Source organism: Clupea harengus, chromosome 14 (assembly GCF_900700415.2).
Source record: "Clupea harengus chromosome 14, Ch_v2.0.2, whole genome shotgun sequence".
Classification (NCBI taxonomy): Eukaryota; Metazoa; Chordata; class Actinopteri; order Clupeiformes; family Clupeidae; genus Clupea; species Clupea harengus.
In genome coordinates, this window is record NC_045165.1 from 28,392,175 (window position 1) to 28,418,305 (window position 26,131).

The window sequence follows — 26,131 nt, forward strand, 5'->3', positions numbered from 1 at the left end:
CAAATAAAGAGCTGCACGTTGGAGAGCTCAGCTGTCACCAAGGCGGTTCCCCAGGGCTCAGTATTGGGGCCTCTCCTATTTATCATCTATCTCCTCTGAAAAATATTGGTGTTTTTTCATATACTTTTATATTCACATTTATATTCAATAAACTGGTACCAAATGCGTCTGTATTCTATCTTTCTATATCTGAACATCATTTGTATGATATTGAGGAATTTTCCTGTGGAGTCACTACATGTGGTGTGAGAACAGAGCGAAGACTGATGCTGGGAGTTTGAAGGAACGTCGCTGACTTTGGAAGACAAAGGGATGCAAGCAAGGCCAACACAGAGGAGACTTACACTACACAATATCTCAATCATCGTTCCAATCCTGCTCCTCTCAGTGAGCGCTTCTGATGATACAGTATCACTCTATAAAAGCATGTAAGGAGGGTACAAAGCTGTCCTGGAAGAAAACTCGCTTCCTTCTGCTCTGACAATGTTCCCCAACTCTGAGGAGTGTTTTTTCCAGCAGGACAATGCTCCATGCCACACAGCCAGGTCAGTGAAGGTGTGAATGAAGGACCACCAGATCAGGACCCTGTCATAACCAGCCCAATCTCCAGACCTGAATCCCATTGAAAACCTATGGCATGTAATCAAGAGGAAGATGGATGGTCACAAGCCATCAAACAAAGCCGAGCTGCTTGAATTTTTGCGCCAGGAGTGGCATAATCACCCAACTGCAATGTGAGAAACTGGTGGAGAGCATGCCAAGACGGATGAAAGCTGTGATTGTAAATCAAGGTTATTCCACCAAATATTGATTTCTGAACTCTTCCTAAGTTAAAACATTAGTATTGTGTTGTTTAAAAATTAAAATGAACTTGTTTTCTTTGCATTATTCGAGATCTGAAAACACTGCATATTTTTTCGTTATTTTGACCAGTTGTAGTTTTTCTGCAAATAAATGCTCTAAATGACAATATTTTTATTTGAAATTTGGTAGAAATGTTGTCAGTAGTTTATAGAATAAAACAAAAATGTTTTTCAAACAAAAATTTTACTCAAACACATACCAATAAATAGTAAAACCAAAGGAACTGATCATTTTGAAGTGGTCTCTTAATTTGTTCCAGAGCTGTATAGTGATTGGACTCAAGAACCACAGGTGAGAAGGTCACAGGTGTACTCAATTTAGTTTCAATCACAGGTTTTCTAACTTGTGTGTCAGGGATCCTTTTTTTCTAACTTCTTGGGTGTATTCATTTTTGCTGCATTGAGTTTCTACTTTGAGACCTGTTTCATCAATGTAGTCTTCCTAAAGTATTTGTTTTTGATTGTTCAAAGGAGGAAATACTCGCTTGGCAGTTTAGAAATAATGCAATTATTGAGAGGTGATACAATTTCAGAGTAACACAAATAAATAAAAGGAAAAAAGCAGTGGGAGGTTTTTGTCCCAAAGTTCATAATAACTCAATCCTAGCTACCTGCTACAAAACCCTGGAATTATCTAATGAGTTGCTGTGTCTGTTCATTCTCCCATACAAATTTTGGAAAATATAATCAACGTTTATTAGGGTATTTCAGGAAGCTTTGTAATGGAAAAGCCACATAGAATTACATGAAAAATAAATAATGAATAATGAACCAGCCTGTTCAAACGTGGGGGCTATTTTCAGGAGCATAGCCATACAAATTGTGATTGTGGGAGGCATCTAAATGTACCGCCATGGCATCTATGGTCTTAAACTCCTTCATTTTGTGATAGGAGAGGTTACAACAAAAGGAGCAATTCGATTGAGCATTAGAAAAGCTAATAGATTATTTGTATACAAAGATATATATATCAGAGTACAACTCCAACGTAAACAACTAACCAAACTATTATCTTACAAGAAGGATTTATTCAGTTTTTAAAATAATGTGCTAGTTCTGCAACAGAGCCTTTTGGGGCTCCAGCCCAGATCCCATCAGAGGCAGTAGGAATGATATGATTGGCCCCGTTTCTACTTGGTGTTGGTCTCAAAGTCGTGGCTTCTCATGCAACAGGCATGGGATACAAATCCGGTCTCTCTCCTTGATCCCATTCTGTCTGCAGCTCTGAGGACACCTCGGTTAATAGATGTTCCCACTCCCAGCCGATATCCTCCTGGTCAAGAAAAGAAAGAGAGCAGTTAGATAGGGACAATCAGCATGAGAGGGTGTAAGAAAGGAAGATGAGGCAGATTGAACAAGATGGAGACAGGAGTGAGAAAGACTGTGCCAGAATGACTAGATAGATGGGTAAAGCATACAAGAAACAGGAGTGGGGAAAGATGGTAGAAGAGAACCAGAGCATCATTTGTACTGGAGCATGCTATACAAATCAGTACATTATCCAGGGGCGTCACCTGGCCTGGGCCTTCAGGGCTATAGCCCAACAGATTATTTATTTAGCCCTAAATAATTCTCCACTTTGAGCTGTTTGTTACTACATAACTTAAAGTCAGTAAAAGAAGACAGCCGTGTTGTCATTTAGTATCCTCAATGAATGGAGTGTTGTATTTAATCTTCAATGAACAGGGGCGAGACCAATCAGAGAGGGTTTACAGGAAAATACTTCCAAATACTCATATGTTATTGGCTGACAGGTGTCGCTTCAATTGATGGGGTTACTATGTCAAACACTAGCTCACACAGTCAGTATGAGGGGGAAATGGATATACACAGATTTTTTTACCAAGCATTCTCTAATACTGAGCCAGGAAAACATAGTGTGTAAATGTTTCTAGGAGTTCCATGTTATGTGAGCATTCTCTAATACTGAGGCAGGAACACATGGTGTGTAAATGTCTATAGGACTTCCATGTTATGTGAGCATGACATGAGCAGAGCACAATATGCAGCTATTCTGAATTAGCATTGCACTGTACTGCTAAATCGTTAGCTAACATTAGCGTTCGGCCTCCCCTTGGCTAGGAATACTAAACTAGCCTAATCTTGTGTTAGCTAGCCAAAACGTTTTATTTTTCATTTTTCTTTGGTAGTCCTACAAACAGTCATAACACTCGGGCAAGATTTATGACCAATTACATTTTTTGTGATTATGCCATACATTGATAACTACCACAGCTTTCATAAAACTGCTAAGTTACAGAGCTGATATCATATGTTCAGTTGTCTCACTAACGAGATGTCAGATTAGGAAATGAACATTAAATCTAAATGATTTCGATGCACACATTACTGTAGGTCAGGGTGAGGTAATAGTGGTGTGTGTGCCATGAACATACCTATGTTTAATAGTAGTTTCCTTCGACTGCCCTTCCAAATCAAATCAAGATTTGGGCATTTAAACGTATTGAAGCGCATATGACAACTGTTTAGTCTCGACAAGAATAGATGCATGTAAACAGTATTTGGAAGTAGCTTATGTTGCAAACCAAATCCAACTCCTTCCTTTCAATGTTTTGTGTGTGTGAGTGTGTGCGTGTGTGTGTGCAATGTGTAGCCCTCGCAGGCAAGAGCAAATGCGAGGACACAATCTATTAAGAAGTATGTTTTTCCTAGATTTTTGATGGAGTAGAATCTGGGCTCAGTCCAGCCGACGCCCCTGGTAATAGTATCTGATCCTTCATGCTTGTATTTCCCAATGAAGTAAAACCCTAAAACACGCGATAATAGTTTGGTTTCTTAGCCTGCTTGCTTTTCATGACTGTAAACAGAACGTTCGGCCCTAATTACATTTTCTCACATTGTCACAATCTATAGACAGAAGGGAAACGACAGGGAAGTGAAGGGACTGTCAACGAGAGAGAGAGAGAGAGAGAGAGAGAGAGAGAGAGAGAGAGAGAGAGAGAGAGGGAGTGGGCGAGAGAGAGAGAGAGAGAGAGAGAGGGAGAGAGAGAGAGCTGCAAGTTGTAAATAGCTGTTTCTACGTGCCTCCTCCTGCTGATTTTGAGTGATTATTGTGAATATTCTGATTATTAAGTGTAAATAAATAACATTTGAGTTTAGTTTAGTTTGAATTGCTAGCACCTAGGCATTGTCCAAGGTGCTCCCGGAACACTGAGAGGGTGCTGTTCCGTTCGGTCAGGGAGAGAAATAAAAGCCCCGCTATGTATACAAAAATCCACAGTGCTTGAGCACATTGGACAATGCCTAGGTGCTAGCAATTCAAACTAAACTAAACTAAACTAAACTAAACTAAACTAAACTAAAATGTTATTTATTTACACTTTATAATCAGAGTATTCACAATTCAATTAAGCACTGATGAGGAGAAGAAGTCCACACCTGAAATACTCATATAATCATTACTCCTCCGCCCCTCCACACACACGCAACACTTCCACCACAGCCCCACTATCCCAGAAACTACTAGCTCAGAGCAACTTCAAATCCCACTCACCTCATGCACCTCCTGCTCAGGGGCCAAAACCTCAGTGAGAAGCTTCAGGTCAATCTCCCCATCCTGTTTCAAACACAAGGTTTTATGTCATTTAATCAAAGGATTTCCATCAAATGGATGCCATAAACTGTGTGACTGAAACTAATGGTGAGCAGGCTTGAAACCAAAGTTGGATCAACACACATCTTTAAACCCATCTAGAATAACTGTCACCAATAAAGCATTTGATAATAGATTACACCTAACCTGGGATATTTACTATACACTTTTCGTCTGAGCATTCATCTGTCACGAGTCGGGACACTGTTGGGCCTCGTGAGGCTGCCAATGACTGCCTGTTGTTGTGCTTTGTGTTTGGTTGACCATGTGCTTTTGCTCCGACCTTTCCCCTTCTTTGGTCTTGAGTTTCATACTTGAGGTCATTCAGCATGCTTGAATTACCCTGTTGGTTTTCCTGCAAGTCTTTGGATATTTTTGGTCTCCTGTTTGGTTTGTTTTTTTGCTGTTAGTTGCCGTTTTTTCCTGCCCTGTTTTCTGTTCAGAATTCCTGAAATTTTCTGCCATGTCTTTTCCCCCAAGATTCTTTCTGTTTTTTGATTGGATCTTCTGAGCTTTGACTTTATTCTGACCTCTTGCTTTTGTTTTCATCTTCTGAGCGTTGGGTTATTTCTTGTTTTTTGGGAAAATAAAAGACAACGTTTTTGCACACCTTTTCTGCACTTTGGTCCTACATTGCTCAGCGTGACACTCAATGGACTAGCAATCCAGCGGCCTGGTTTCAATACCTAATGTTAGTTTGAGGTGACACACACTCAGCATGTTACCACCTTAAAAATATAGCAAGGATAAGAGGCCCTCTATCTAAACCAGACCTGGAAAAGCTTATCCATGCTTTTATCTCCCATAGACTCCATTACTGCAACGGGCTTTATACCGGCCTTGCTAAGAAAACCCTCTAAAAACTACAGCGTGTTCAAAATGCAGCTGCAAGGGTTCTCACAAAAAACTAAAAATACGACCACATCACAGAAGTTCTCAGATCTTTTGCACTGGCTTCCACTGTGCAAGAGAGTTGAATTTTAAATGATTTTATTGGTCTACAAAACCCTAAATGGTTTTGGCCCAAAATACCTCCTAGATCTTCTTACTCCCTATCAACCATCAAGAACCCTTTGGTCGTCTGGAAAGGGACTGCTAACTGTGTATAGACCTAAGACAAAATATGGTAAAGCATCATTCAAATATTTTGCTTCTTATTCCTGGAACAAACTCCCAAAAACACTTAGATGTGCCCCAAATGTTGCTACTTTTAAATCAAGGCTCAAAACGTTCTTGTTTTATCGGGCCTATGAACACTGATTTGCTTCACTGATTTGCTTGGAGTACCTGTCTAAACTGTGAGTTGTGGCACCTATATTCCATATGATTATGTTCTTCCAGTACACTTACTTTCTTATCTTTTATTTTTATGTTTATGATCTTCTTTTTACTTGTTTCACTTTACTCTTATTTTTTTTATCATTTTAATTCTTTATTGTCTTTCCTGCTATTGTATATGTAAAGCACATTGAGTTGCACATGTGCATGAAATGCACTACATAAATAAAATTGCCTTGCCTTGCCTTTGTTTTTAGCAGTGATGCAGTCAATTGCCATGATGGTTTTAGCAGACACATTCCCATCATCTGTGGCTCCACTTCAGGAGTTAGGTCATGCAAGTGAGGCTTCACATGCTTGAGGTGAGACATTAGCATGCAAACGTATGGAAGTATGAGAATGTTCATATTACTTGACCATAAGATACAAAGGGTATTGAATTGTTTTTATGAGTATATTTGTTTTTCTCTTTTAGGTTTGCGTCTGCAGAAGACCCCTACACATTTCTTCAGGCGACACCACTCTTTAGCCCCGTCATGGTTGTCTGTGAAACCAACTGCATGCTGGGCATTTGAACCATGGCTGGGGTGACGTTCCCAAAAGAGGACCTCTATGAGCGCGTGACATCTATCTCTTGGCGTGTTACTACAGGCTGCTTTCTGAGTTGAGCTTGTAATGCAGTATTGTCCTTTTTTCTACTTCTAACTACCCTGTTACATTTTCTTAACCCCCCCCCCACACACACACACACAATTGGACTACCCAAAATACAATTTCTACCTATGCCACTAGTGCTTAGGTGCCCGTAAAATGCATTAAAGGCTGGCTTACCAGTGTCTGGAAGGTTGAGTACTTCATTAGGTCATTGTCGAGGTCTCTGTATGTCATCACTCTGTTCACTTGGATACTAGGGAGTCAAATGAGAAGCTGGTGAACTTCATAAACTGGCTTGAGCTTTAAATAGTTAGAATATCTATATAAGGCTGAATTTGATCAACAGCAGTGAATCAAACGAATGTCAAATTAGTATGGGACAATACATTTCCCTTTTCAAAGTAAATATTAACTCTGATGTATTAACTGAGCACATACATCAGCATATTTTGTGAGAATTATAGAAAAACTATTATATATTATAAATGACTAAATGCTAGGACACCACTCCCAACTTACACTTAGTCATTTCCAAAACGTACAAGCACCGATGATTTATTGAGCAGCAACAGGCTTTGCTGCCTATAGGGCTCCTACCTTACTATACACATTTGGGACTAAGCTAAGACAATTCTGCTTTGTGTGTGGGCGTGCGTGCGCGCATGCGCCCGCGAGTGCCCGCGGGTGAACAGATCACCTTGGGGGAGCAGCCACCTGCATGCTGAGGTCCTCCTCCTGAACCTCCTCCAAATCTGGGATCACAGGGATGTCTGAAACACAGCACAATTTCATCAATGAGCCTCAGGAAACAGACTAGACAGCCAAGTCACACAGGACAGGAAGTCATCCACAGAAGCCAGCACTGATGGAGCAATGCAGACAGGACAACACTGTCTATACCTTCCAGAGCTTGTCCAATTGTGTACGCTTGTAATGTTTGCTTTATGCAACATGGAAATTTGCATTCAGTTCCCATCATCCCTCACTCCCTCTGCACGTATGCCGCCCCCTCCACCTCCCTCTGTCTCTCCGACATGCTCCTCAGAGCTGCCTCCTGTCATAGTGGCCAGGCGGCCATGAATATTCAGCGGCAGAGGCGGCAGCTCTTCCTGCTGTGTGAGAGAGAGAGTGTGTGTATGTGTGTGTGTATGTGTGTTGGTGGGGCTCTGGCCAAACCATACATAGAAATTGACACCCAACCCAACACTCTCTCTCTCTCTCTCTCACACACACACACACACACACACACACACACAGGCCCACCATAGTCCTATCACTAGGTCTTCTCTTCCTTCCTGAAACAATAAACAAATCTAACCTCCACCCACCTATTTCCCTCTCCTGCCTCCCCTCCATCTCTACCCCCTGCTACTACAGCATTCGGGCCCTGTCAGCGTCTGCTCTCCTCTCCATCCCTCTGGTGGCTGGAGCGCTGACCTGCATGTCCACTCTGCCACTCTGAGCATCTGTGGGCTGAGCTCCAAGAGCATGCGCCTGCCTGTGGGCCCATCTGTGTGGGGTCGAAAGTCATGGCGTGCCCTGGCAGGAGTTGGGGGGCCTGTAGCAGCCCGCCCGCCACACAGAACAGTGGGAAACGGCTTTAATTGGCAAAACGCAACAGGACAGAGCATGGTGCCACTCCCTGGGAAGGACAACACAGTAGAAGAGTGAAAAGAAGAAAAGGACTAAGACTTTAGAGAAATCGGAGAAAATTAGATGGAAAAATGATTCCCCTCCCAAAAAACATGGATATGTGACCATTAAAGAAAATTTGCATAGGAATACACAAAAAGCAGGTGTATGGAAATTGAAATAAAGCATGTATTATCCAATGCACTCCTGGTCATACAATGGTAGGAAATCATATCAAGAATTAGGTTTGTAGATATTCCGAAAAAAGTTCTTAAGATCACCAGTGGTATCACTTGTAAAGCCATGTGCAGCCAAAAGAATGCAGGTCCACACAGCCTAACTCAATACCTAAAACAATCCAACATCAAATAAATAAGAGAAAACACAAATAAAAATTAATTCTTTACCTAGTAACTAGCTAATAACAAGCTAGCACTACTGCTGAGAGATCTGTGGGAAGGAAAGATGATGCGCTGAAGGACAATTATATTCATTATATTACCATCATTTAGGCCTTCATGCATTAACTATGCACAAGTCATTAAGTGAATTCTGTACAAAAGCATTGAATTGCATTACTAAGTAAGTGGGACAATAAGATGCAATGTGTGTGCGCCAGTTAGACAGAGATGAGATGGGCACTGGTTATCTGTAATGGGTTCTATTCAAATTAGAAGTTTGAGGGGTAATCTAACTGACACACCCACAACAGGAAAGCACAACTTCAGTGGAGAGTACCATGTACCACAGTGTACCTCAGCTATTCTGACCATTATCAACAAATATCAATAAAACATGCTAAAAAACTGCACAATGACTTCAATATCTATGAACTTAGCCCTTATAACAGGAGGCCTGTTGTTAGCTGCCACCTGTTAACTCACTCACCTTTTTCCTGCTTTTTTTTTATTTCTAGTGAATTAAAAGTATCATCCATTTTTAGCCACTGACAAGACTTGTCTGTTTCTCTGAGGGCTGTGTGAGCCGCCCGCTCTGCTTCATATTCATGAGCTCCCAATGTGACACCGTGTCCTCTCGGCACCAAACCCACACGCTCAGCACATTCACAGCCCCCCTGGACCCCTAATCAAATTGAACAGTCTTAGTGCAATGGCATCAAAAAAGCTTTGAACTGCATCTTGACCTGCACCTTCTCTTCTCAAAATAGTTTCCTGGGGTCCTCCAACAAAACCCCATCCAGCCTCTGTCTCTAGCAACACTTACTCTATCCTTTTATTTCTCCTTCCCTCTGTGAAATAACACACTATGAATCCAGCCATCTACTCACACATGATGGCATCTCACTAACATCCAAATGTTTGTGTAACTATTGACCAAGGCCTCTCCTGCAACTCACATCAAACAGATTTCAAGAAGAATTTTCATCTACACATCAGTCAGGATGCAGAAAAAACAAATCCACACATTCACCACTTTGTGACCTGGACTACTGGAGTGCACTTCGGTCCGGATATACACTCACTAAAGAGCCTGTGTGATACAGCATGCTGCAGCTCGCACACTCACTAGAACTAAGAATATGAACATACCTCACCTGTACCTGCCTCTCTACACTCATTCTAACATACATGGCTTAGCTCCGCATCACCTCAAAGAATGAATTGTCCCCTACTGCCCATAAAGACCCCTTCGTTCCAAGAGTGCATGTCTTCTTGTCATTCCAAGAGTAACAGAGCCTTCTGTTTTTGAGTCCGTCTCCAGTGATGTAATCTTCCTATCTCCATCAATGTAGTATTTAGTAGATGCACCTTTGTCATCAATTGCAGCTTTGAACCTATGTAGATAGGTCTGTATCAGCTCATTCTGACATTAAACAATCCTATAGAAATAATGGGATATCAATGAAGCAAGGGCTATGATATCAATGGAATGTAGTGAAAGGGCCCCCCCCACCCCCCCCTCGCCCTTTTTGAACATGTTAAGTCAATGGTTGCAATTCCCACTGCAAGGGTATCAGAACATTAACGATCATCCAACACCATAACATTAAATAAACCCTTAATAAATGCATGGTTTTCACTGTGAGCAGGAATGATGTAGCCTTTAGCCGTGATTCTACTATGGGGCCAGTGCAAGCTAGGGCTATCTTCGGGCCAACTGGGGCTAATGGTCTGGGACCTCAAGCACGAGAGCCCCGCAGTATTAGCCTAAAACCCGCCCGTGACATGCCGCCTTGCGGTAAACGTCACCCATTTTACAAGCGAGGGGGAAGTTCAAGTTGAGATATCATGCGATAAACACTGGATGCCAGGCAACTACGAGCCATGCATTGCTACTCATTCTCGAACGCAGTTAAGAAAAAGTTAAGAAATGTCTCCTTAACTCCACTTATGAAGGTCCCGGGACAATTCTGGCATTCATGAACGTTTTCTCATCGAATTTAAGAAATATCAGTCGAAAATCGGCCAGATTGGAGTGCGCCCATGTTCATTAGGGCTGAATTTATGAGAAATCGTTGGTGATTTCGTTCACATCAATTCTACAGACATCCTCGTATTTAAATAATTATAATAATAAATAAGAGAATATTTGTATCATTATCAATTATATTTCTCATTTATATTCCGAGACTGATGCATCGTGATGTCCTAAAATAAATCAAAGCACTACCCGAGCACTGCAAATGGCAGTGAATAAATAAATAAGGACTAACTGAATCGCGTGGATATAGCCATAGTGGAATAGAATGGACACATCTACATTCTGCAACAGTACCTCCACCTCTGCACCGGTGAAGTTAGGTCTGCGTTTACTCGATTGGTGCTCGCTTTCCGCTTTGACATGATTTTGATCAGTATGAAGTTGCTTTTGCATTGCCTGTGGACACGTCTCTTCAGTTGCATGCCCTTATAAGGAGCTTGCGGGGCGTTTCTATATGCAAATTCAGGTGCACGAGAACGCGCGTTCAATTTAAGAATCAGTGCACAGCTAAGAACACTTTGGCGGTTTAAGAACACATTTCCAGGCGTTCATTAATTCGGCGGAGATGTTTTCTTAGGTTGGTCTTTCGAAGTTCGTAACAAGACATTTAAGAAGACACTTAAGAAAATGTTCGACAATGAGGTCCATTGATGTTATGAGGCATTTGTGCTGATTTGCAATTCAGAAAATGAAAAGACATACTGTATTACATCAAAACTGTTGGTAATACATTTCGTCCGTTGATTTGCTGATGCCTTTAAGGTCAACAATGGACTTCCCTAAGACTTGAAAGCCAGCTCTAATTAACCAACATGACTTCACAAATGACTGCATGTCAATCATTTGCTTTCATTGTGACATGTTACATGTCATTTGGTTATATCTATCAGCTACTACTGCTTAATTTGTCAACATCTATTTGCTAATGTGAGCATTGTAAATAAAACAAATTATTTGCTACGTCGCACTATGCTGCTCTGAGTTGCTTGCTTCCAGTCACACTAGAGAAAACACTAGAATCTATTTGATTTAGTCGTTTCATAGCGTGCTGTTATTGTTGGACTAAATAAAGAAAAGAAATAAAGCCAGCCAGCTAATATTGAGCATATTATATTCCTCTGATAAAGAGTGATGGTATCTTAAATAAACACAATGCTTCTGAGAGTGACCTCTGAGATCTGCTAAGCTCGGGAAATGGGACATACTGGTGAGCATAGGCGTAGAGGCGTATATCTTACCTCCTTCACTGTCTGACTCCTGTGGTGTTTGCGGCCTCAGGCGATGACTGCAGAAAAACAAAGCAGAGGAGTTTGGACAGGGGTAAAGCACTATGGTTAATGAGTTGTATATCATTCAGTCATCTATTCAGAACAAGAGTGATTATATGATGAGTTGGTTAAATAGCCACTTATCCAGCATTTATGAAATGTGTACCAAATACAGTAACTTTTTATTCAAGATTCTAGAATGTTCTAGAGCGTTTCCTCCGACGAAAACCTGCACCCTTTGTTCCCTCTGTCATTTCAGAGCTCACTGAATTGCTACTTTTAGTCTTTTGCTACATTTAGTCATGGCATTGCCCACTTATTCGTAATTACAATTCAACATTAATTAGTTTCATTTCCAGCAATACCTTCCCCCCAAAGCCAGTCTGTCTCATTTGCCAAACCATGCTAAGCAACGAACCATTGTTGAAGCCATGAAGCCATCGAAATTGTGCCGCCATTAAAAGTCAAAACTTGCACATCTCAAAGACAAATCGTATGACTTCTTTAAAAGGAAAATGGATGAATTGGCGAATCAAACTTAATTCATTAAAAACGATTCAATGGAAAACGGGAAACTTACAAAAGGCATCATACATAATTTCACACCCCATTTCAAAATGCCAGGCTCCACTCTTTTTAATATTTTTTTTATATTTATTTTTGGGCCTTTTGCCTTTCATCAGATATGATAGTGAAGGTTTTCGAGAGAAGAGGTGGGGAATGGGAACGGGAAATGACCGTGGGTTGGATTCAAACCCGGGTCCCCCATGGGCATTCAAGCCCTTACATGGTCGGGGCTGCTGCTTGCGCCACAGCTCCCCCGCCAGGCTCCATTCTTGATGGGGGAGAAACTTGTTTACGCACTTTCTAGATATGTTTGAGTGTTTGCTCTGAGGTGTTGGGTCAGGCTGCTACTGCAATGGCAAGGGAGGATGGTGAGCACAGTCTATGAGCCGAGACATGAGATGGTGGCGTTCTTAACTTGTACACAGTCTAGTCTTTCTCTACATCTTCTACATCAAGCCTGGGTTATGAAACTAGCTTATCTGTCTGACATACTGGACCATTTGAACCAACTAAGGCAATCAGGGAGAGTGTGTGACATTTTACTGGCAAATGACAAAATCACGGCCTTTAAAAAAGAAGCTCTCCATCTAGACTGAGTTGATAGAGGTGAGTACGATATGTTACATTGTGTGTTTTCTCTTGCTGATGAGAGTGTGCATCTGGGACTAGTATCAGACACTATAGTCAATACCTTAGCCAAACACTGCGTCATTTCGAGTTGTGCTTCCCCTCACAATCCATGATCCATTTGCCAATCTAGAGATGAGCGATCACACTTTGAGTGGCCTCGTCATCATGTCTTCCATGTTTCAATCAGTTAGTCGCAAGAAAGCAGGCACACACTCAGACGGGTTTGTTTTCCTGCCCTTTTCATGAAATTGAAATGACGGGAAATGTTGTAGGTGAAAATTGACAGTGATTTGATTTAGGGGATTAGAAGGAATCAGAGGAAAGAAGAAACTTTGTTCAGATATGATCCAAAATGAAAATGTGCTTATTACAGTGCATTATGGCCGACTTGTTTCATTGTGGTACATAGCTTCTATGTGCCATTATGAATGAAGTTGCATGAAGATCGGCCATTCACACCGTCAAAAGTTGGCTACTGTTTGGTTAAGTAGGAGTATACCAAATTTCTGTATTTAGCTCAAGCGGTTCTTGAGATATTGACACGTCTAAATTGAAAGTCCATTTTAGGAAACAAAAAAAAAGGCTATTTTGAAAATGGGTCAAGTAATTACAGGCTAAAAGAGACTGAGAGTTTGTACAGTCCTTCATGATGTCATAAATCAGTTTCAATTTTCATGTCGAATGGCCATTCAGAGGGGAAATTACAAGCTGCTGAATTTGAACTGGCTGCTGGAAGCACTGACTAAGTTATCAAAGTATTTTTTTGAAAAAAGTTAGAAAATCTAACATCTTGTGTACTTAGGCATTTTGATTAAAAAAAAAACGATTGGCTCATATAATCAAAATGGATAGACATCGAACTTTCTTCAACCCATTGCCTTTGATAGTGGGGAGTGGGAACTTACCTGAGACTAACACCTATCTCATCCACATACATGATCTAAGACACTTTCAAAAGAAACAGTGTCACTCCAAACGTATAGAGGTTTAGTAAATATGTATATATATATGTTCAATCTATATTTGTATTGTTTTTGTGTCTGAGAGCTGCTACCTTAATTTCGTTGTACTTGTGCAATGGCAATTAAATATATTCTATTCTATTCTATTCTATTCTAAACACACTAAATGAGACTGATGAATGCTTGAATTACCTTTGTGTAGCTAACACACTCTACAAATGTGCACAGTTCATGATGACTTAATAATAACAATTACATTCAATCCCCCTTCTACCTCTAGCTACCTAACAGTAAACTATCAACACTTCAACTATCAACACAATCATAATAGGGTCTAATTTACCAATGCACAGCCCCATATTAAACAAACAGAAAAGAGAGCCAGACCCGTCAAAATGCCAAAAAGGTTCAGACAGGATACTCTAGATCTGTTTCTGAGGGTAACCAAGCACTCAAGAAACCGCAGGACTCTATGTAGTCTAGAAATCACACACACACACACACACACACACACACACACACACACACAAAAGGGCCTTAATATCATTTTAACTACTTTTTGCAACATACTTGTTTCTAAGTAATAATACACAATCTATTCATATGCAATACCCCAACCTCCAAAGTCATTTCCAATCCCTAACAGCACCTGAGTAGACCACGTCTGTGTCTTTTAATCAAATTAAGAGCATGACCTCAGGCAGTGAGTATTAGTTCCAAGCTAACAAAATGTAAAAACAATCAGGACAATATCATCTAAAAGCAAAAGGTATTCAGGAATTCCAGTAGTCCTCAGTTTGTTCTATTGTTTGTTCTATACTTGGCATATGTTGATAGAAAGACAGGAACACTCATTTTAATGAGATGGACTTACTCCTCAACTTCATCAGAGGCTTGTCTTTTCCCAGACCTGAGGAGAGAACAGACAATATAGACAATATATTAGGAAGGATGCCAAGCAACAACCAAAACAACAAATCTTATTAAATACATCATTCTCCCTGTTCCATTTACAGTTTTTCTCGATTGCTTAAACACAATTTTGACTGTTTTGTTTTGTTTTTCATTTCACTCACACAATTAGCACAACCTCACACCCAATGAGCAAAACACCTCAGATCCATTGCAAAATGAAACACTCTTGTAAAAACTATACACTAATTTAACAAAACCATATTTTGTTACCATATGAAACACACACGTTGCATATGACTGAATTCTGTTTGTACCACTTACACACTGCTGTTATAAACCTAAAACACTTTTAGCAATTCTACTTCTCAGTGATTAGAGTAGTGTAAGTGAAGTACACATAGGAAGTGCAAATATACAATAAATTCAACAAACACTACACAAGACCAATGCTGCAGACTGATGAAAATATAATTTAATCCTCTCCATATACCCAAATCAGTCAACATGGAGAATCACAACAAAACATGTCCCAGTTTTCATGCTACTTCAGTAGTGTGCATAACACTGTAAGCTCAGCAAAAATCAGACAAACGTAAAAGGATGTTTCCAGTACAGGTTACAATTCAATTTTTAGAAAAGATCAGAAAAACACTGAAAATAAAATAAAGTTGTTTCATTTTACCCTGATGTCTTTTTAGGATGTGTGTTGATTGAGAGACCTGATGGACATTACTGTATTGAAAATGGCATGGTCACCGATAATGTTGGCTTGAATTTCTCTGAGCCTGATAGCATTATTTGCCAAAACCATGTTTATGATCTCTCGATCTTGTTCTTGCGTGAATACGGGCCCCCATCCTCCTTTCAACTTTATTTCAAATTTGGTCTTCTTCTTCTTTGAGCACGTTTTCCTCCTGCTTCAGGTCTTCCTCTTCCTCTACATCCACCTCGACTTCAGCCTCTGGCATGGCCTCCGCCCCTTCCTCCTTCTCCTCCTCTGTGGATTCCCCCTCTCACCCTCACTCTTCTTCTTCTGACTCCTACCATTTTGGTTGAAGACAGATGAACTCATCTGCTGCATTTCTATAGTGCTTAAACCTGTTTGGTGTGTCTACAATTAAGCAATCATGTGTTTGCGCACTTGATGGCTGTGTTTATTTGACAGGGTCATAGGTGTGGTTATTTGACACAGTGTTTTGGAATTGCAAGGAAGTGACCTCTTGATATACTCCTGTGTCTAAAGCATTCAAGTGTGTTTAGTGTTTTGCAAATCACTTGTGTGTATTGTTTTGCAAAAAGTGTGATGTTGACATGTGTTTATAGTGGTGCAAATCTGAGCCGTTGTTTTGCTCCTTGAGTAAAGGTTTTGATAATTGTGTAATACTTTTGATTTTAGTGTTTATCCAATCGTAAAAAACTGTATCATGGATTTCTCAAACAGGCATATGATCACCATAAAAAATTATACATAATACAATGACCTTCTCAGATTTGTGTTAGACCTGCTTATAAGTTTTACATGTATTATATGATATACTGTATATTTATTATTTATACATGTATTATTTATTAATGTGTTTATTTTTATTTATATATTTATCAGCTATAAGCAAGTTATTTTTGTACTTGATTTAATTCAAAACTAAAACAAATTCAATGTTTTCTTTGCCATTTTGTTTTGTTTTAAGTTGATTGCTTATTTATTGATTGCTTACACACTGTTACACAACTAGCAACATGAACAACCCAGAGTAATTGAAGATTCAACCACGTCAAGCAAGTTCCAATGACTTCATCTGCATGTTCATACTCATCCCTAAATGGATTTACATTGTTGTCATGTCCTGTGTCATATCAATCTGAATGGCAAGAATGAATGAAAAATGGTTGGAATTGTATATCATTACACACCTTTCACACTCATCATGAACATATGGACATGCAAACACATTTGAACAATACTTCAATGGGTGTTCTTGTTTCTACTGTTGTGGTGTAAGACTGAAAAGCAAGGTGGCTTCTGGGACAAGTACAGCATCCTTGTGGATGAGCGCCCCCCTTTGGACACAATCAAAACATGCTTGAAATTCTGACTCAGGACTTACAACTATCAAAACTGCTAATAATTATCAACATTAACACACTTATTCAAAATATGCTAATTCAGATATATACATCTATAGAATGAACATGATGAATAGAAGCCATCTAAAATGTCCAATCTATTTCCAATTGTCAATCTATGAAACAGTACAGTACTTCTGTATGTGAGCGAACTGAATCTGTGAATCACAAACGTGTGTCCACCACCAACAGCCAATAACACAAGTGCAGTGTTCTACTGGACTTTATGTCTATTTCCAATGTAATCAGTGCATGGGGTAAACCTGTTTTGAACATGCTAATCTCTCACAGGCACCTGATTTGTGCCTTTTTCTGAGCTATCTCTCTACCATTCCTGTCTGTAAAATGAGTCAGACAAGGTCTCTTGACTGCCCTTGACGTGTGACATGCTCGGTTTTGCCCCCTTAATGCTCACGTAAGGTTAAGCCACAGACATAGTAAAAAATGTTGGCAAATGTTGTTCAGAATGATATTTCAGACTTCAATAGGTTCATCAATAAACTGACAGATCATTTTATGTCAATTAGGAATGTCTGATCACCAAATCCAGGGATTTCAGTGCTGGGATTAAAGGCGAAGGACAAGCAGTGATTGAGCACAAAGAGTGTTATTGAACCAGGGGACGGGGGAGGGGGGGAGTCTTGGGCATTCTGAAACCAGGATCAATGTTGTCTTTTAAGATCTTCATACCCCCATCTTTACCATAGACATTTCCTCTCTCTCTCTCCAACTCAGAATCAGACAGCAATCAAAATGACTTGTATACATTGGAGAACCTATATCATGCAAACCTGCACAATAGAAATGCATATTTAGAGCCTTAACTTTACTTTACTCCCTGGCTTTCACTTTCTGTCTCCCTTCCTACACTTTCTGGCCTCTGAGGGCCATGGTGGAGCCATCGGTGGATTAAACCATAGCATAGGAAGAGTCTTAAAAGGTTTGACTAAAGTCACAACAGACCTGTAGAGCGACAAGCGGAATTGGCAACTGTTAATGAAAAGACTTACCTTTCAAAATAATAAAACCAATTCTTGCTGTGAGATAAGTCAAGATCACACATCTGTTACAGAAGCCAAGTGTTTGGTAAAACTATCAGTCATGTATTTAATCATCTGAGGTAATGAGGCATGACAGTTAATATTGCAAATATAGGACTGTTGTAGCCACAGCTTTTTATATGAATTTTCTGAGTGTACCTTGGGAAACACTGCCCTCTTGTGATAGACACAGAACATCCTGCAGTAGGAGTGATGGAGGCCATGGAGGACTCATCATTACTCATCACTGCAAGAGTTTACTGAGGATATCTCCCCCAGAGGTGTCTCTAGATGGACAGGTGCTCAGACTGCCCGGGTTGTGTTCACTTTATTGCTGGCAATAGGTTTGTGCTGTATTGTACTGGGCATTCCATTGTCCAAAAGACTTTATGTCAAGACATATACAGTGGCTTGCAAAGGTATTCAATCCCCCTGAAAGTCTTTCACAATTTTCTCAATTACAAAAGATGCTTACAGTATTTGTCTACTAACATAATGAATTCAGAACTTAAGTATACTGCTTGCATAAGTACCCAAACCTATATGCCTTTGAGTTCGAGATTCAGACACATGACAAACAATTAACAAACGATACCGACGTCACTTATTTGAAATAGCTGATCATTTTAAGGTACTACCAATAGTTGATTAAAGTTAAAGATCTCCATCTAGATCTAAAAAATACTCTCTATAAGGTTGCGAAAGAACAGAAAAGAATCAAGACTAAAGGGCATATCACTGATTTCAGCTTAAGGAAGAGACTGGCTCCATAATAAAAAGTGGAAGTTGCATCACACCACCCAAGTGCTTGGTAGAACAGAAGGACCCTCAAACCTAAACAACTGATGAGGGAGGTTAACAAGAGTCCAGCCATCATCCACAGAAATCTAAAACGTTCAGTAGACAGAATTGGAGTGCACATGTAACGGTCCACAACCTCAATTGCTCTTCATAAAACTGCCTTTTATGGGTGGGTGACAAAAAGAAGCCAGTGCTTAAGAAAGTCCACATTAAAGCATGTCTGGATATTGCTTAAGATGTGGGGAAAGGTTTTATGGTCAGCACAGGGCCAAAACAGAGGCTTTTCTCCAATCATGTCCTACACGTGGCATAGACCCTGTCCATAATTCCTTGCATTGACATTTAATAAAGTAAAATTGTATTTATTTATTTAGCGCTATTTAACAACTGACATTGTTTCAAGGACCTGAACCCATTAGAACAAGCATGTAGGCAAAGGTGGCAAGGAAAAACTCCCTTTTAACAGGAAGAAACCTTGATCAGAACCTGGTTAAAAAAGGGGGGACCCATCTGCCTGAGGCTAGCCAGTAGAAATATAAGGGGGGACAGAAAAGAAGTAAGGAGAAGCAGAGAGAATCAGGAAAAAATATGACCATTACGATGACTATGTGGGTAAATATGACCATTACGATGACTATGTGGGTAAATATGACCATTACGATGACTATGTGGATAAATATGACCATTACCAAGACTATGTGGATAAATATGACCATAATCATGACTATGTGGATAAATATGACCATTACCATGACTGTGGATAAATAAGGGGAACCTCAAAAATGTTTGAGAACCCCTGGAATAGAGAACTGAGGAATATAAATACTACTGCAAAAGAACCTGTTGCTTGGGGGAGGTCTCACCTTGCAGCCGTTCAATTACCCTGAGCACAAGACAAAAGTCACACTGGAGTGGCTCAAAATCACTAAAGTGAATATGCTTGAATGGTTAAGAGACTCTGTGGCACTGTTTGAAAACCATAGTCCAAAAGTGCCATCCCGCCAAACTAGATGAGTTCTATAAATTCTGCCAATAAGAATGGGAAAAATACAACAGAGAGCTGGAACTTCAACAAAAAGGCACAAGGCTCAGGGTCTGATGGCTTTCCTATCGAGTTTGATAAGTTGTTTTTCAACAAAGTTTTACTTATACTGATGAATATATTCAATGAATCTCTGTCATCCAGTATTCTTCCCCACTCTCTTCGGCAAGACAGTCCAATGTTCATCCTACCACCCCCATCTCTTTGGGACTACCCCTAACGCAGCTCTTCGGGAAGCTCCCACCCAGTCATCAGTTTGGCCCCACCAGGACTAAGGCTTCTCTTAGTTCAGACAGAAGATTATTTTTGTGATAACAACATAAATGTATGTGCAAGTTGAATTTTGCCCTAAATGTAAGCTCAGTATGCAATAGGTTAATTTGCTGTAATGTAAACAAGTAAAAAGATGCTTACTTAGATGTGATTGTTGCACTGGTCTCTTCTGCCCACCCTCCTTGACGTCTTAGGGGTTTAGGAGGAGGTCCCTGAGGAGAATCACAGGTGAAAGTCGGTTCAAAAAGGCCTCCCAAACAACTGTGTTAAAGTAACACTATGGAGTTTCTGGAGCCGCCAGGTAGGGGGCTACTTTCTGCTGGACTATTCACTAACTTATTTGCTGTCTTGCACTTGCTTGATGTTTGACTGTATTAGGAAAGTTGTTGGCAAGCTAGCCAACATAGCTATCACAATAACATTACAAAGAAGCCAACGCGGGAGCACTTATTACTAGCATCAATGTCCAAGCGTGTTATAACAAGCTTGCTAACAACGCTAACGAGATGTCTTGCTAGCAGCTAAACTTAGCAAAACCTTTTGAAATTTGCTTACTTTGTTTATGACAAACTAGCAAGTCAACAACTTTCTTAACACAGTCAAACATCAAGCAAGTGCAACACAAGACAGCAGATAAGTTACTGAATAGTCCAGCAGAAAGTAGCCCCCTACCTGGCAGCTCTAGAAACTCCAAAGTGTTGCTTTAACATACACACAAACACACAAAAGGCAAGTTTATTTATATAGCACATTTCATACACAGAGGCAATTAAATGTTCTTTACATAAATACAAGTAAAATGAACGTCCAAAAGAAAAATAAAGACGAAGGCCCCCTATTTTGAGGACGATAACGGCTGGCAGAAACAGGAGCACGTGTGTACTGTTGCTCAAGTGCTAAAGCGAGCAATAAAGGTGTAAACAAAGGCACTAAGTGGGCAGAGGCAGTTAATTAAGGAAATGTTTGGTTAAAGCCAAACAATAGCATTGTCAACCAATCCCTTTAAACCGAATGCATCAGATGAGATTACAATGTATATGGGTGTCTGGTGATTACAGCTAAATTATAGATTACAGCACAAGCCAGCTATGAAATATAATTTGCCATGCAGTTGTTTTGGTTTGCAGTCAGTAACATTGCATTCTAGATAGCTGGCAAACTAGTTTGATAACTCCGGCAAGCTAGCAAGCTAACGTAACATATTAAAAAATCAATATGTCTGAGGATTAATTAAAGTAGATAATTCAGCTGTTGTAAAGTAGGCTATATCGACTAGCTCTGCACTACCCATAATTATGGCTAAATTCATCGACTACGGCACCAGGCAGTTATGAAATTTTATTAAACATTATCTATCACAGTTCTTTTGGTTTCAGCAAACAGCCTTAATAATTACGTTGCATTATAAATAGCTGACAAACTTCTTTGAAAACTCTCCCTTGCCAGCAACCCAACGTAAGCTATGCTAACATATGCTAACATTGTATCTTAAGCGCAATTTATGGTCGGCTTTAACATGAAAGCTGTGATTGTAAATCAAGGTTATTCCACCAAATATTGATTTCTGAACTCTTCCTAAGTTAAAACATTAGTATTGTGTTGTTTAAAAATGTATATGAACTTGTTTTCTTTGCATTATACGACATCTGGAAACACTGCATCTTTTTTGTTATTTTGACCAATTGTCCTTTTCCTGCAAATAAATGCTCTAAATGACGATATTTTTATTTGAAATTTGGTAGAAATGTTGTCAGTAGTTTATAGAAATAAAACAAAAATGTAAATTATACTCAAACACTTTCCAATAAATAGTCAAATCAGAGAAACTGATCATTTTGAAGTGGTCTCTTAATTTTTTCCGCAGCTGTATGTTCAAATGTAGGTTGCACACACTATTGTATTCTGTATAATGCCCGCTGCGCTGCACACTTTAGATTTATTGGTGCTTGTATCCACTCAACACGAAACTCTGAACATTTCCATTTGTCACATCTGTTTTGAAGTTGGTTGCATTAAGTCTCCACTGTTCCCAATGATATTTAGCATGATTTTTTAGGTGTATGGGTGCTTGGGGACTGGAGTGGGAAGCTCCATGACAGGGCTGGCAGTAGATGCACCAATAAAGAACTACAGAGATCTAAAAATCATGGGTTCAAATAACATCTGATATTGATGAGATGAAGAAAAAATAAGCTAAATTATATATATATACAGTATATATATATATATTAGTGCTGTCAAACGATTACAATATTTAATCGCGATTAATCGCATTTATGTCATAGTTAACTCAAAATGAATCGCGATTAATCGCACATTTTTATCTATTCTAAATGTCCCTTCGTTTATTTATTTTTTCCATCATTTTTCAACATGGAAAAGTGGATTGGCTTGCTTTATGCAAATGTTTTATTTTATTGAACACCAACATTGCCAAACAGGGCGGTACAAAATAAAATTATAAAGTGCACATTTCAGGTAAACAAGGACTCAGCCTATAGTGCAGTTAAACCATGGCTTAATATTTTCTTTTTTCCAAGTTTGCTGGGAACATAGCAGTCATGCCTCTTATTTCAGAAACAATGAACTGTAACAGTTAGGTTACCAATAAAAGGCAAGCCTACTACTTCTTTGCTTTCAGCCAGCTGCCTGTTGACATTTTCAGACAACAGTGAAGCTCGCTTCTTTTGCACAACACAACTTTTAAAAGTAAACTTTCCATTCAGAAGCTTTTTATCATCCATTTCGCCGTATCGCGCTCACCATTCACTCAAACCGTAACGTTAGCCTACAACACAGTTTGCGAGGCCAAAAAAAATGTTAATCTAAAAAAAAAAAAAAAAACGCGTTAATCTCGCGATAAAAAAATGAACGGCGTTAAAATGGGTTTGCGTTAACGCCGTTAATAACGCGTTAAACTGACAGCACTAATATATATCTATACCATACCTCATTTACATAGAAATACACTTATTTGGAGTAAATAGACACCTCTTACAATACATGAAACATCTGTAAACACACCTCTCCAGGTGAAGTAACAGACGTCTTCCTTGGTCGCTGTTCGTCTGATGAGTCAACTGCAAGACGTGCTCTTCGACCAGACTTTGCAGCCTAAAGACAGAAGACATAGCAGACATGACCAAACAATTGAGGTTTCATGTTCTGTGACCAGCATTATGGAGTTTCTGACATAACATCAAAACATCACCAAATTAATAAAAAAATTGAATGGGCCACACTTCAATACAATATGGGCCATACTCAAACTCAAACTCAAACTCAAACTCAAACTCAAACTCAAAAATGAGAATGCAACAGTGTTTTGGTAGCCTAATTGTCTCAGAAACAAACAGCATGGCTCATGAGGACTTGTCAAAATTGGCTCCCACTACATTTAAAAAGCAATCTGCATTTGGTTCGAAGACAAAAAGGGGTTTTCAAGCATCAAAAAATAAAAGTATAATACAACTTAAATATTTGTCTTTATTCCTCATGTATAATGTAGCTTTAGCAGTAGGCCAATACCTTTGATTGCGTACATTTCCTAGTTTTTGCTTGTAAGGCCCCTGTTGATGACATCACCAGTAATGGAGCCTAAAATGTATAGGCCTATTTATGGAGATGTATATGCATTTGTAGGCTACTTACTTTTTTATGTCCAACTTTATACATGATTCAAATTTTCTTTTAAAAAAAGTATAAAAACTAGATACCATTTCAAAAATGAAGTTCTAAGCTGGCTAATAATATAATTCGGATTTAAGTCCCTTGCACACCAACAAAATATTCACACTGAATCACGTAGGACATGTGTTCCAATTAGTGGTGCGAAAGAAAGAACAAAACGCGGTATAATGAAAAATACATTTGCACCAATCAATATGCAAAATTTCATTAAATTTTTTCACATTTTCATGTGTGCTGGATTATCAAGGCAGTGAGTATTTGAGACACACAGCCAGTGAAGTGATCCCAGGAAGAGCTGGCCAACGCTGTCATACTAACACGTATAATGTTAGGTTAACTGCTATCAGTCACACGGGAGGAGCCGACAGGCTGTTTACTACCTCTGCAACAACCAGCGTGAAGGAGTAGTGGGCTTTTGTTGTCGGGATAACAGGCTTAGCTTTGACTAACGTACACAGCCAGCAATACATCTAGCTAACACTGAGAGTATATACATAGGACATAGGAAAGGCTCGCTGAATCACATCTTTTCTGACATAGACAGCCCATAACAAACTGACTGGGTTGGCTTTTTTCAGTGTTTTGAGATGGGTAAGCATGCCAGATACCCAAATATATGTGTAGTAGCACTAAAAGAGTGATATTGCTACATATTGCTCTTTTAAAGTTATATTGGCCGAGGAGGGAGAGGAGTCATACATCGTAGTTCCAGAGGATGACAGAGGACAATGACTTTCAAACAACCCCTAAACAAATGTGTAGCCAGGGTGTGAGTGCAAGCAGCTTTGTGGTACTTGGAGAGGAAAGAGAGAGCTGCCTGCAGATCGCCAGTCACTGGTGAATCTTAAGTTACAGCAAATAATGCACAAAGCAGAGTTTGGTCAGATGCACAGTGGGCAAACACACGAGTACACTGGGGAATACAACACTTTTTTCACAAACAACCAACACAGACTGTGACTATTATTTTAAATATGTAAAAGTGTTCCAGTATAAATATGTAAAAGTGTTCTTATACGGTGGTTTTATTTATCCTTCATCCACTTAAATTGGTTTGTATGCTTGAATATTTTAAATGATTCAGTTAATACATAGATTATCTTTCTCTTTATTATTGTGTATACACTGTGGTCCACTGGCCTTTTGTTATCTGGATGTATGGGATTAGAATCGCAGACCGTACCTTTAAAGTGGCACAATGTTGCGCTCCATTCATGCCTCAATCCATTTTCAGAGTACCAGATTAAAATTACAAATGGACCCAAGTAAGCATGGCTATTCTGTAGTTAGTATCAACAAGTAGCTCAGTAGAAAGCCCATCTGTTAACATTAATGTTTCGCCTATCAGCTAGTTCAAAAACTCGGCTGCTTAAATGAAGACCTACCGGTCAGCTTGCCTCGACTAAGTTAATGTGTGATACAGTCATTATCTAAAATTGCGAACGTTAACAATTTAAACTACCGACGTTACACTAAGACACGATCAGTCGCTTAGTAAAAGAAACAAGCCTTTCAAATCAGTTAAGAGCAACGTTACTTAAATATTACGTTCAGATAACAAGAGGTTTCGCTTCCTCAAATAAGTAATCTACCTAGCAGATGGGTTTAGCATGTCAATGATATTTAGACTGCTATCTATAGCTAGTTTGTAGAGGATGTATTTAAGCAATGCATTAATCATGAAACCTCAACTAGCCAGCTAAATTAGCTAAATTCACTGACGTTAGCAAGCTAGCGAAATGTAAGGGCCAGCTAGGATAACAGGGCAATCATGAAGTTATCTGTTCCTATAGCTTGGACTATAACTAAACGGCAACACATTTCTAGCTGTTCAGCTATGTGTTCTACAGTTGCCTTGATCATAGAACTCACATTCTTTGCATGTTCGCCGTCGCGAAGTTGTCTATCGTCCATGTTCAAGATGATAACCACCTCGGGACAACGTTATATTAAAAAAAAAAAAAAACAGCTCCGTTCTCGTCGCCCAGACCTAAGCAAGCATAGCAACCGTCTCTACAACTGAGGGTGATTCTCATTTCCCTTGTGTGTCAATCATCCCGTCCCTCTTTCCCTGCTTCCTTTCTTACGTCCTAGTCCCGCCCTCTAATGGAAATTTGAAGGAAAGGAGGAAGGAATGCAACGAGGATGGAGGAATCAAGGACAAATACACACGAGAAATGAGCTGTGAATGCCCATTCACGCATCACTTAGCAAGAGACGTTAGTCGTCAATAACTGATGAAACAGCAGCTCTTGCTACTTAACTGACCTGTTAAATAGAATATAAGCGATTAAGGACTTGATTAAGGATCAATCAAAATATTAATTCTACCATATG

At 39.6% G+C, this 26,131-nt stretch overlaps 1 protein-coding gene across 1 annotated transcript; it reads right to left on the reverse strand.

The window, feature by feature from the left end:
* Positions 1-1,540: 1,540 nt before the first annotated feature.
* On the reverse strand, positions 1,541-25,912 carry LOC105909401 (intraflagellar transport protein 43 homolog A). Its single transcript, XM_031580524.2, has 9 exons — positions 25,667-25,912; positions 23,129-23,218; positions 20,246-20,316; positions 14,784-14,819; positions 11,721-11,767; positions 7,106-7,178; positions 6,586-6,661; positions 4,378-4,440; positions 1,541-2,136 (listed from the first exon to the last, which is right to left on the reverse strand). Exons 1-9 carry the CDS (start codon positions 25,706-25,708, stop codon positions 2,026-2,028), a joined length of 609 nt encoding a protein of 202 aa, XP_031436384.1. The 5' UTR covers positions 25,709-25,912; the 3' UTR covers positions 1,541-2,025.
* Between the last annotated feature and the right edge of the window lie 219 nt (positions 25,913-26,131).